Source organism: Lutjanus erythropterus, chromosome 22 (genome assembly GCF_056507025.1).
Source record: "Lutjanus erythropterus isolate fLutEry1 chromosome 22, fLutEry1.hap2, whole genome shotgun sequence".
NCBI lineage: Eukaryota > Metazoa > Chordata > Actinopteri > Lutjaniformes > Lutjanidae > Lutjanus > Lutjanus erythropterus.
Genome location: NC_139338.1, coordinates 17,142,748 through 17,156,313, shown reverse-complemented (window position 1 = coordinate 17,156,313; position 13,566 = coordinate 17,142,748). Strand labels below are relative to the sequence as shown.

The following is a 13,566-nucleotide window of genomic DNA, read 5'->3' as shown; positions in this document are numbered from 1 at the left end:
GTCTACATTGACACATGTTCAAGCATAACACCTCCACAGACAAATGCAGCGGAACATGTGTTTAAGCCATTTTCTCACATACACAAACATGCCCTCCTCTAAACACACATACTCAATAGATAATAACACTATCACACTTCCAATCACCTGTGTTCTCTCTTTGAAAATCCTTCTTCTGCTTGTTAATGGTGAAACTCTTCCTTTCTACCCTCCAGTGCACTAATATAGAGGGGCTCTGTCCTCTTCGCTGTGACAGCTTTGTGAGTATACCTTGCTGTTTGTCTGATATGAACTGAATATAAATTCTCAAGCTAGCAAGAATTGATGCCTTAAAGGGAAAGTTTGGATTATTTGAAGTGGGGTTGTATGAGATACTTATCTATAGTCAGTGCATTACCTACAAAAGTTGGCAGCTAAACAAAGCACTTCTGTAGACCAAGCTACCAAGTGTATGCTATATTTGAAATATTTTCACCGCTTGACGTTTCTGTCAGACAATCTTTTCCGATGGGCAACCACCATTACGGAGGGCCAGATATTACTCTGTCCAAACCAACCAAACTCCACAGGTGAAGTGAGTAATTTTACCTTGCAGAACATGGGGGCTGTTGATCTATCGCTGTCAAAATCTGTTAGTTTGTTTGTGTTACAGTGTGACTTTAGTGTTTTAAAAGGTCAATTCAAATTCACAGAAGTCACACAGGAGGAAGTCTCGAGGAAGACTAGTAAATTCTGTGTTTAAGCGAGATAAAACTACTGATTTTGCATGTGAAGTTTGGTTTGGAGAGAGTGATATTTGCCATATATAACAGCGGTTTCCCGTCTGAAAAGGCTGTCTGACAGCAAGATAAAGCAGTAAACTATTCTAAATATAGTGTACACTTAAACTGATTGTGATTTTATAGGTGAAACTTTTTTAAACAGCTGAAATACCTTTTGTTGCTGATCCTGTTCTAAGCAGGACATTGGTTAACTTCCATGGTGACATTCCTCTCCTCCTGTGTTGACAACCATCTATTGTAGTTAATACACTGACTATGTATAAGTACTTCATACAACCACACTTCAAAAAATCCAAACTATTCAAAAGTTCAAAAGTTGTGGGTTTTTTTAACTGTATGGACACACAAAAAACAGACTTCCGTAGCTTGAGTCACTTCATAATTCATGGTTTGAATTATATGTCCTTATTGTTCACTTTAGTGTTTGACACAGATCTTTACTTATGTAAGTAATTGCTCTCTCTGTCTCCATCTCCCATCTCAGGATATCGAGTGCTACGTGATTGACAATAATGGCTTTGTCCTAATTTCTAAAGAGCGCAATAATGTGAGTTCACACACACACACACACACATGCAGACACAGAGTAAATGTGCTTTCTAGACTTTCTTGTCTTTGATTTGATTGTTTAAGAGCATTCATTACCAAACAATAAACACCCAAAAAATTATGTGCCTGTTATTCAGAAATGCATTTAAAGATCTCACAGTGATTTAAATTTTCATTGTGATTCAGTGAGAAGTCCCACCTCTTATTCTGCCATTCTGTGAACCACTGTTGTTAACCAGCAGTGCAGAAATCCTGTCTGTGGCTAGGACACTGTGTCCAACAGGCTGATGTCCAACTTGCTATGAAAAGGACTCAAAACCACATCAATGACACTTCTGGATTTTCCCTTGCCTTACATAAGCGCATTTGGTTGTAACGTTTAGATGACTTCCACAACCTTGTAACCAACAGCTTTGAGAAAATGGTGTCATAATATTTTTGCATATTCGCATTTTCAAATTTCAGCCTTTTCCCACAGTAACTATCAATGATAAGTGGAAGCAGTGAAATGACTCAGTGCTCATGAATCACAACAACTGTATAAGTAGCACAGCACTACAGAGGCGCAAGGGACAACAATTCCCAGCCTACAATTATGCAACACAACAAAACATAAGCAAAGCAGCACGGTGCTCTGTAATTTTACTGTAGAAGTGATGTTTTTGTGCTCTTCCCTCTTTTTGTCCATTTTTCAAACATAATAAAGTTTAGTAAGAGAAAGCAGGACTAAACGGATTTGAGTAAAAAAGGATTGAGTAAAAAAGACGTAATGCGTTTAGTGAGCTTTAGAGGTCAGTGTGGAGATTTGTGACCTTTGGCCAGGCCAGCCATTTCCCTCTGTTTCCAGTCTTTATGCTAAGCTAAGCTGACCTTGTTGTAGCTTCATTGGGTCTTTTTTAAACACATCTAAACCCACTAAAACTAGGTAATTAACCCTTTTCTCATTGGCAGTAGACGAGTTTGCCTTTCTGAGACCAGAGAGAAAGCAGTTTTTCAGCGTGTGTGTTCAGCTTTTATTACTTTTGAAGCTTCTAACTGAACCTCAAACCGAGTCAGGCCAAGTGGCATGTGTCCAGGCCAAGTGTCCACCTGTATGTCATGTTTCCGTCACTGCTGATTGGAGCTGGAGTTAATAAATACCCATGAGCACTGTAGACCCCATTGACCTGGGACTGAATGCCAATTGTACCTTTTGCCATTGAAAGTAAAAGGCAAATATTAGTGAATGAAAAAGTGATACCTGTAAGGGCCCACCTCTACTGAGTGAAGGAGACGCTACAATAAAATCGTGTGATAACATACATTTCTTTTAAGCCAACACAACATATAACATAGGTGGATGAATTATTGATCATACAGTTCAGTATAAGGTCAAAGTGGAAAGCATGAACTCCGTGGAATAGATCTCACGTTCCATCTGTCGGTTTACCGTAATTATTATTATTTTTTTTTTTTTTTGCCCTTTCTCTTTTCTGATAGGCGGGCAGATTCTTCGGCGAGCTTGATGGATCTGTGATGACCACATTAATCAGAATGGGCATGTTCAAAAGGTAATGTCTGGTTGTCATTGCCTGGATAGTTGTGAGTCTGTCTGCATCTCTGTCTGTCTGTTAGCAAAGAATAGGAAGGTTATATGGTCCCGACAGGGCCTGCAAGAGCTCAAGCATGTTAAACTTGATGTAAACTTCTCTAATCTCTTAAGGTGTGAAGCTGCGGTGCCCCCACATTGTAATGTTAAGTGCCATATTATGCATCCCGGTGTCTCATGCTTCTAACAACATGCATTTGAATATGGCTCATGAATTTGATTACATGTCACCAACAGCAGTGGCTGCTGTTGAGTCTTGTCTTAACCAGAAGGCTGGCTTGCAAATGTTTCCTACTTACTTCTTGGTTCTCGGAGCAGAGCATTAGTATGCATATGAAACACATAGCCTGGAGGGTGTGTTTTACTGTCATTATAGAGACTCAAAAGCTTTGTTTTTATTGACATATAATGGAAGTGTTTCAGCCTTGTGTTGTACTCTACGTGCAGAGGGTAACTAATTCACCCGTCTGTATATTTGTGGAACAGATATCTCTGCTTTTCCCTTCTGCTCCCCTTTGAGCTTCTTTGACTGCTCTGGATTTTTCTCCCTCTTACTTTTCGCCCGTCTTTTATGTTTGAAATCTCATGAGTGATGTGCTATTTTTAAACAGCTAAAAGATTTCGTCATGCTTCATTTGACACAGGATATTACATAACTGGTTTTGAGCATGCATGAACTTCAGTGGCTGTGTGTGTGTGTATATATTTACACTCTGCATGTGCATGCATCTGCAAATTTGTGTGTGTGTTTATGTGGTCTTGCGCTTCTACCTGCATTAAGGACCAAATATACACGGTGAAGTAAAACAAGACAAAGTCAAAACATTGGCTCAATCTGTTCTTTTAAAAGAAAAATTATTCTGGATGATTTTCTCTCTGGTTTCTTTCTTTTCCAAGTTGTGTTAGGGATCAGGGTTTCCACAAAGGTCGAACTCAGCTACATGGCATTGTGTGTAATACTCTCTCAGAGGTCAAGGAATCGATGTAAGCCAGTGAAGTATTGCCTGAAGAGGAACACCATGTGCTTTTGTGTGTGTCTGTTTCCTCAGGGTGTCTTTGTTCGACTACCAGGCCATGTGTAAGATGAACCCGCACTCTGTCAGCAGCGCACGTCCACTCCTCAGTGTATGTACAGTCTGTATATATTATTATTGACATAACGGACCAATCAATTCTGCAGTAACTATAATATCTATCTGTCTGTCTGTCTCTTCAGCCGTTCTATGGTTTGGCTGCAGCCCTAAAGTGGTTCCTCTCCAACTTTCTACTGTAAGTGTTGCTAGGGGCAACCAGAATGTCAGTATGTCCAAAATAAAGGGACTTTTTGTTTAGGTTTGCTATTATGCATCACTATTCAGTAAAGTCAGTTGTTTGTGAAAGCAGAGTTGCTTGACAACGCAAAATCGTTACAGTTCGACGTTTTCTGAACTGTGTTTATTCACTTTCTTGCTGAGAGTTAGATAAGTATGATGCAGTATTGACAGCCACATTTAGGAAAGAAAGAGAGGAGGAAGATTGTTTTTCAATTTTGCATTTTGAGAATAAAGTTGAAATGTTGAAAGTAAAGTGAAACTTTCGGTATTAGGCATAAGAAAAATAAATCAGGGGGAGGAAAATTTTTTCTATTCTGCATTATGAAAATAAAGATGAAATGTCAGATTGCTGAGAATAAAGGTGAAATAATATGATGAGAATAAAGTCAAAATGGTTTTTCAACTTTTTCTCAACATTTTGACCTTTTTCAAAATGCAACAACTTCAAAAACTCTTCATTCTTTTATTAAAAAGTAAAAATATGGAAAATCTCACAATGACTCACAAATACTTTTTGACATTTTGACTTAATTCTTAATATTTCATTTTATTCTCACTTTCTAACTTCTAACTCTAAGTTTTCTCTAGATTTGGACTTTTCTTTACTTTATTTTCAACATTTCAACTTTATTCTCAACATTTTGACTTCACTTTTCAACATTTTGCTGGACTGTTTCTGCTATCTGTGGTCTCCGCTTGTTGTCTGGCAACCTCATAGTAACAACATGACTCCAGGACAAGCAATAGCCAACATAAAACCACTACATGTCATTTTTACAGTATTTGCCCTTTTTTTTAAATAGATTAAGCAAGCAAGGCATGACGTGTTGATTAGTGAGCTGTGGAAATGCCAGTAGGCAGATTTTCTTACCTTTGAAAAGAGCCTGGCTGAATGCTAAACAGCGATAACCAACTGCTCACAGTAGCTGCATACTGATAAGAAAAGAAAAAAGCCTATTTCTCAAAATGTTGAACTATTGCCTTGAAGTTATCTTCCCCAATTGGATGATGGGATGTTTACAGAGGAAGCCTTTGTATTAATGGCTTCAGTTTTTAATGTATTGACTTGGTAAAGCTAAAGTCACATCCAGCAGCTTCATTAAAGAGGAACAGGCCGGTTCAGTTAAGAAAAAAAAAACAGCTACCAAAGCTACCAATTACTGCTGAATAACTTGAGGACCCATTTTAATATTCCCATGACACAACTTTGGGTCCTGGCCCAGTTTTTGAAAGCTGCATGCAATCTGCTTGCAATCTGCTTTGGTCTGTAACGATGGCCGCCTAATTGACTCCCTCTCTCTGTCCACTCTCCTCCCCTCTCTTCTCCACAAGGTTTCTTCTGGAGTTTAATATTTGTGGCTTCTGGCACACCGAGCATTTCGCTGAAGGTGAGCTTGACGAGAAAATATCTGGCCAGTCAAGATGAAAAATAACGTGTGCTTTGAAATGTATCATGTATGTTCTGTAAATCTTCACAACCGTCAGAGCAGTATTTGCCTTATAAGATGATATATTACAGAAACTTACTAACCTGCAGATCCTGTATTGACTGGTTGGTAACCGTAATAATTAGGGTAAGGGCCTAGATAAAACATTTCTGTAATACGGCCCATAGTTATAAATAAGGAACATACGTCTCTACACTGATTTCAAGTAAATTCTCCCCCAGTGTATATTTAAATATTAACATACATGTAGTAAGTCTGGGCTAATAATACTCACCATCAACCCTTCATTCAAAAAAAACCCAAACATTACATTTTCATCATATCGCTCTGTGCCATCAATCACCACAAACATGCTACAGTAGTTCAGTAACAGTAAATACTCTGTCCTGTGATCATCTCACCCCTCATCTGCCTCTGTCTCTCCATCGATCACACATCCGCCCACCTCATTACTTCACCTGTCAATCATCCACTCTTCCTCTTACTCCACATCATCATCATCATCATCCCTTCGTTCAGCCAAGCCATCTTTCAGCGTGTGTGAGTATCAGTCTTGTAGTGATTTTTTTTATTGTTGTTGTTTTTTTTTTTTTTGTTTTTTTTAGGAAGATCGGTGCTGTGTAAACACTAATTTTTTGCATTTTGTGTTTTGTGTAGTGTTTGTAGTATACTTAAAACAAATTTGGTGTGTCTGGTTATGTAAGTTGCTTTCAGTGTGAAAAGGGGCACCTGGTACAATCTTCAAAACAAGAACTAAGTGCAGTGTTACACTGAAACTAATGTAATCCTGGGCAGGTCAGACAGAAAGCATAGCTCCCATAACGTTCTTGTTATCACCCTTAGAGGTCGGAATGGTTTTGGATAGAACCCTCAGATGCGGCTCTTATGGGGGGTTAGGGGTGGAACCTTTTACAGATGGACTGACCTTGGTAAAAGATTCTACCGGGAAACAAACAGGGTTCTCTTATGGGGACAAACTGAAGAACTTTAGGTGGTTCTAGGTATATATAGATTCCCCTGGGTGGGTACTAGATAAAACCCTTGGGATATAAAGGGGTTCTTGGTAGAACACCATGGTTGAGTTCTAGGTATCACCCTTAGAAGCCAGAAAGGTTTTTGAATAGAACCCTCAGTGAAGGCTCTGGGTGGAACCATTAGACCTTTGCATTTGTTGAATGTCAGCTTTAACTGAATGTTCTTGGGCGAGTTCTAGATAAAACCCTTGGAATATAAAAGGGTTCTGATTAGAGCTCGTTGGGCTCTTTTTATCACCCTTAGAACATGGAGCGCCTCTGGATAGAACCCCCAAAGAGTGGGTGGGGACAAGTTGCAGAACCCTGTATGGTTCTAGTTAGCACCTTTATTTCTAACAGAGCAGCAGGGTGGAGTGCCTTCAGTCTTGCTAGAATGAGCAATAAATGACAGAAGTGTGAAGAATTTAAATAGTAACCCAGAGTTCTCCTGTCACACACTCTCAGCCTGTCACTCAGCAACAGAACATCACACACACACACACACTTTCACACACACTTCTTTTAATTCCCAACCTGAAGACATGACCCACATCTATCTCTCCGTTAGCCTCGGCTCATAAGAAAAAAGGGGACATCCTGCAGCCGTGTGACACCGAGTACCCCAGCTTCGTCTACGAGCCGTCAGTCAAAGAGACCAACAGCATTATTAAATGTGGACGCTGCCAAAAGTAAGCACACACTCACACACACTTATGCACACACAAATCTGCACTGCAGTCCTCTCTAAGCCCTAGACCAGTCATATTAAATTGTCCTTCCAAAATCCATTTTCCACGGCTTTGCTCTGCTCTGCATACTTAGAGCGGTGCGTGTTTATAACGAGAGTGTCAGGAAAGGGGGAAATAAGTAGAAAGGAACAGAATTAGATCAGGGTGCAGGAGGTTATAGAAAGACTGAGAAGCATGTGGAGAGTGAGAGAGCGACTGGAAAAGTGAGAGAAAGTATTAAAAGAGGTAAATGAAAAAAACAGAGAGATGGGGAGAATGGGTGACAGAAACAGAGATGGAAAAACAGAGGGAGCCGACAGGAGGGGGCAGAGGAGCCAGGGAGGGGCGCATCACAGCATGTGTGTGTTTGAAAGAGAGAAACGGGGGATACATTGTGGTTCTGTGGTTACTTTATTATTTCAGCAGGTTTGTGATCATAGGTTGAGCGTGAACGCCCTCATGAGGCCAAATGAGGTATAACACAGCATAAACACTGCTTATGATGCCACTACTGGACAAGATTCTTAAATTTCAAAGAGTTTAGTTCACTTCATTACCCAGAACGTCCGACTCCGACAAGTAAATCTGAAAAACATGTTTTTATAATAGAAACAATCTTATACATGATTGTGTTAAACATTACTGTATTTGAAGGGGTGTGCATAAGATTGTCATTACAATGTCATAGCCAGTGACTGTGAGTGGTAGAATTTGGACTTGTCATAAATGTGTCATAAAATATTATACAGTCAGTTAAGTGATAGCTCATTATTAATAACATTATTACTTAATGCCAAGTTTACGCCTTGAAGACATTGCAAACAATGCCAGCTGCATTAAAATGACATAATTGACCAAATGTGTGTATATGTATTTTTTTTATTATTATTATTATTTTATACCAATGCAACAGTTATTGTGGGCATCGTATCTGCCCCAGCTTGGTGGCCCTTACTTTACAAAGTGTTCATATCGTACATTGCATGAGAGGTTTTCTCTCTCTGTGCTTTTGTTGGTGCACATTTTCACACGTTTTCTGTGCATGTGTTTGTGTGTGTCAGGATGTTTGTGGTGCAACAGATACCCGAGAGCAACCTGTTAATGCTGGTGGTGCAAGCAGACTGTGACTGCTCCAGACAGTACCCACCCATCACCATGGAGCCCAAGGAAGTGAAATATATCCTTTGATATTTTGGTATTGATGTATGTTGTCACAGGAGTGTTATAAAAAAGAATATATCTGTAAAAGAATAATAAGCCCACCCAAAAGCCAGTTGATTGACAGCTTGGGCCATCAAGGAGTATTACAAGCAATTTTTATAGATTCTTTTTTGTTGCATTCCAATGACTACATATTAATAGAGTATGCTTCTTCATATTGAGAAATCTCACCTTAACACATATTACATATTGTTAGAGGGTACTTCTGTTGAGCACATTCTTCAGGTAATATTTGTTTATTAATACTAGCATGTTAGTGGCTGAAGAATAGGTAGACCAGAGCTGTACTTTACATTTGTACCTTTAAAAATGCAGTATAATTATGTACCCATGTGATCAAAATGTGCCTCTAACCATAATCCTCTGCAGCCCTTTTTGACTGTCTTTGTCACTGCAGTGTCTGTTGCTGCAAACTCCCTCTCTTGCTCTGCAGAGGGTGTAGACAGACCAGCAAGGACAAGATCTGTCACCAGCTTCCCACCCGTGAATGCCGTAATTGTGTTTTGATTAAGTTTTTCTCCTTGCACCATGCTGGCCCCGACTCACTCCAATTCAGTCTCTGCTCTGGTGCATTTATGAAATATGTAATTTTCAGAGCAAACTGTTTGTATTAATATTTGAATGAGAATTTGAGAGAAGCCTCTCTTGCCCCTGTTGCTGCTCCTTGACCGCACTGCACATAACGCCTCAGTGAAGTGTGACAGGATGAGGTCACAGAAGATCCGCCGACGGCCCGAGTCCTGCCACGCCTACCACCCCCAGGTCAGCTTGTCATTGGTTGATTACCCATGAAGGACCTTGTCATCAACCAGCATCTGCAGCCAGTGCAAATCAGCTTTGACCAAGTGTGGATTGCTTGAACTTAGAGATCCCCTTCCCCTTGTCATATAAAAAGTCTGACCTTGATCATACTGACTTGTATCTAGGGCTGAGCGATATGGACAGAATATAAAGATATTTTTTAACCAAATACCTCAATATTGATATTTCAACAATATTGTGGGTATGACTGCTGGTGCTTTCACAAGATGTCATTAAACAGAATGAGATTTTTAGGTAAAAGCAAATAAAAACAGCTAGAATGGTGTGGTAAGTTCAGAAAATTATATCACTTCATTGTAATGCAGCCTTAAAAAGACAACACTCCAAAATCTGAGACTGTATCTACGTCTATATTTATATCTATATATATGCACAGATAGAACTTGGACAGCACTGCATGCACAAGTGATTTAATGAGACACAAATGGCGGAAGTGCTAATGAACAGCTTTTACTAATGCAGATTTATTTTGAGGTTTATTTTGCACACTGATCTTTCACTACTCAATCTAGCGCAAGCGGCAGTTGTAGGCTGGCAAGAAGCCAGATCCAGAATATCTTAATGACAGAGTAGATGCACTTTCAGCCCTTTTTCAAAGTCTTTTTTATGTGGGAAAACCATGTCAAACAAAATATTAATCAGAGCAGAATATTTTTATGTACTTAGAGGGTTCTGGAGGGGAACTTCAAATATTATTATAAAATACAGGTCCTGTCATTGTCTGACACTGGTTCTGTGCACCAAATATTATTTTTTAATTGGGTGATTGTACTGTTACTATCATACTTGATAGTGTGCATGCATTATATGAAAAAGCTTAAGTTGTGGCAGAACCGCAGAGTGAAATCACTTTCTGTTCTGTCCCTGCAGGAGAACGCCAATGACTGTGGAGGAGCTTCTGTTATATCTCTTTCTGCCTCTCTCTTCCTCACTTGTCTGTCCTTCTCGGCACTTGCTTCTTGATGAAGGAAAACTCGGCTGTTTCACATCCCATTCTCATACAAGGGAGGAGATTGGAATAAGATGTGTTTGAATACTGGACACCTCAAGTGGATTTTTTTTTAAACCTAACTGCACATTTTGCTCACGACAACTACAAACCTAGTCTCTGATGACGGAGCTTTGATGTGGTTTTTAAGCATTTATCGGTCGACTCCTGGAAATAATTACATCTGAACTGAAAACTGCAAAGAAAGCAAGTTAATGGGCTGTTGTTGCCATGGAGACTTTTCCATTAGTTACTTTCTCATACACCATTTTGCAACTCAACATGAAAAGGGACTAAAGAGATGCTGGTAGTGGTTATGAAATGCGCAGATAAAATGGGATTATGAGTCACGAGACGCAACATAATGTCCAGAGGGGAAAAAAATATGTCTCTCATTTCCCATATCCCACTGAACTGAATATTGCAGACACACATGCATATTATATATGCAGCTGCAAGCATGCACACCTCGAATACTCCATCATCCTGAATGCTTCATCTACAGGCTACATGCTTTTTTAAACACTGAATGAGAAGAGAGAGAGAAGGGCTACAGCAAAATAATATATGGTAAACATTGTTCAGTGTTGCTGCTAGAATGTGTACAAGGTTGTTTCCAAAATCAGTTTGTCCGAAACTTCTGAAAATCTCAGAGACTGATGGCTTATTGCCAAGAAAGTAATCGCAATGGAGTTATAAAAAAAAAATCACACGAATACGAAAAGGTAATAAAAAGTTTTTTCAGGGTGTCATTTTTTGAGTTTTTACATGGATTACATCCCAAAAATATGTGTTTCTGTGACATATCTTTTAAAAAACTGTCTGCCTTTCTGTCTTTATCAGCTGTGTCTTTCTGTGTGTTTGTGCATACTGTATGTAATTATGTTTGTCTGTTTGGTTGGCCATCACCGGATACTGGAACGTTTGCAGAGTGCAGAGCAACAACAAGCATGGATAACACGATGATGGACTTTTCTTTAATAAATGCTTAAATGATAATATAACTTTATAAAGTAATGCTAAAAACTAACAAAAAAAATAATGTAAGCGCTCGCTCCGGGAAACAAGATTGTGATATGGGAAACAATGTTGAGTTCTTATTGTGTAATCTAATGTAATTTTGGAAATGTTATATATGTAATTGCAATGTAAATTAACAGTGTAAATCTAATTGCATAGGTTATTTTTGTATTTGCCTATGTGTTTCATATTTTGAACTTCAGCATTTCATTGTATTTTGGGCTGTGAGTCTGAGTGTCCCTGTAGCTTTTTCGGTCGCACTTTATTTTACTGCACACTGATAAGACGTAACAAACTGTACTCTAATATGTTCCATGTTAGGTAGCACTCTACACACCCAATGGTACACTAATAAGATGTAATAAGGCATACTTTATTTTTTTTAAATTAGACAAAAACTAAAAATAGTATGGTTTTAATTAAACACTATTGTGTATTATTTCCCACTGAGAGAGCCTTATCAGACTGTGCAGTCCCCTATAAACAAAATATTTATCTACATCCATAACTTTGGCCTTTACTTGGTAGATTAAGTTCACACATATAGTTGTTGAATGGGAAAATAGCACATATGTGATTTAAATTTAGTTTACAGGACAGTTTTGTTAGAAAGTCTAATAAGGGTCTAACAGTGGGTAATATACTTCAGTTTACAGTACAGGTCTGTTGTATAGTGTCTCTAATTACCCTTAAAGAAAGTCCAATAAGGGTCTAATTCTGTCTAACAAAGAACATATTTCTAGTATTTGTCTAATTTGATATAAAGTGCATCTTGTTATGTCTTATTCCTGTACCGTAAAATAAAGTGTGGCCACTTCTTCTATGGTATTTCTGAATCACCTTACAAAGCATGTCTTCAAGTTGAGCTTGTACACTGATGACAAAATTGCCTGAGAATTTGCCTGTTGATGTAATACACTCGGATACATATAACGTGTGGCTGTGCATCATTGCAGTATGTTCAGTCTCGCTGAGATTATGAGAGCGATTTTTATTCACCCGTATTATTTTTTTGTTTGTAATTTCCACTACAATATTGTGTACATTGTATGGTTGACATGTGTCCACATTGTATGTTGGTTGACTGAAGCCATGATTTGTATCAAGTAAATTAAATTGTCCATATGGTTTTTGTACCGTATTTGTCGTCTGTGAGTGCTCTGTTTTGTTTCTCAGTGATCAATGTCAGTGTATATACTAACAGTAATACCAGGCTAAAACAGTTACTAATACCCAGCTGGATTTAAACACAGTATGTTGGGTTTATTGTATCCAACATGCTGGATCAAAAAAAAAAAAAACATAGTCTCCAGTGGCAGTGAACAGAAAACAACCTTTATAAGACACAGAACACACAGTCATGCAGGACTTGTCACATTCTTGGCAAGTGGGACTTGGCCACCTGGGGAGTTGAACACTTGCCCTTTGGATCCTCACAGAAGGTGACGCACAGACTGCGCCACTTGGAAGACACGGTTTCTACACGCCTACTTACAAATTGAGGCAATGACATCAGATGTGCGACTGAGATGGCACACGATCACATTGTCTTGGATGTTGACTCCATCAGCTCCTGAATCTATTTGATGGAGAAGTGAATAAAATCACAAGTATGTATGTTGGTTGGCAACAAATAAACCTCTTTTTTTTTCTATAAAAGTATTGAATCTAACTGGAATTAACTTTTGGTAAACAAAGTGCTTGAAATGAATGTGAACACTGCAAAAAACCAAGGACAAATCATCATCTCCTTTCTTCTGTGGGATTATAACACATCCTATGATGGCAATAAACCCACACAGGTTTGCTTTTCATCTAGATATAATCCTCTCTCTGACCAGAGAGTAGATAATGGAAGCTCATTTCTGTCTGGAAAAGTGAAAACAGAATAAAAGTTAGGAGTTATTAAAAAAATTCCCATGGTCAAGTCAAAATAGTCTACATTCAGAAAACTGGACAATAAGTGATCATCCTGAGGAAATTAAAATTTCTAACTCAGATTAAAAGAAAACAGATATTATTATTTTTTTCTTAAATGATTAAATGGGCCTCTATATTAGGTTATAGTGATTAGAAATCAGTTACTTTTCCCAC

At 38.6% G+C, this 13,566-nt stretch overlaps 1 protein-coding gene across 2 annotated transcripts in view; it reads left to right on the top strand.

The window, feature by feature from the left end:
* cacna2d4a (calcium channel, voltage-dependent, alpha 2/delta subunit 4a) overlaps positions 1 to 11,791 on the top strand; it is a 114,925-nt gene extending 103,134 nt beyond the window's left edge. For both annotated transcript variants that reach the window (XM_084710509.1, XM_084710510.1), the window contains 11 exons: positions 216 to 260; positions 1,267 to 1,329; positions 2,811 to 2,881; positions 3,969 to 4,044; positions 4,136 to 4,188; positions 5,565 to 5,620; positions 6,200 to 6,220; positions 7,262 to 7,382; positions 8,483 to 8,598; positions 9,322 to 9,404; positions 10,335 to 11,791. In XM_084710509.1, the coding sequence (XP_084566635.1) occupies positions 216 to 260; positions 1,267 to 1,329; positions 2,811 to 2,881; positions 3,969 to 4,044; positions 4,136 to 4,188; positions 5,565 to 5,620; positions 6,200 to 6,220; positions 7,262 to 7,382; positions 8,483 to 8,598; positions 9,322 to 9,404; positions 10,335 to 10,427 (798 nt within the window). In that variant the 3' untranslated portion in view covers positions 10,428 to 11,791. The remainder of the gene's footprint in view (positions 1 to 215; positions 261 to 1,266; positions 1,330 to 2,810; positions 2,882 to 3,968; positions 4,045 to 4,135; positions 4,189 to 5,564; positions 5,621 to 6,199; positions 6,221 to 7,261; positions 7,383 to 8,482; positions 8,599 to 9,321; positions 9,405 to 10,334) is intronic.
* The last annotated feature ends 1,775 nt before the right edge of the window (positions 11,792 to 13,566 follow it).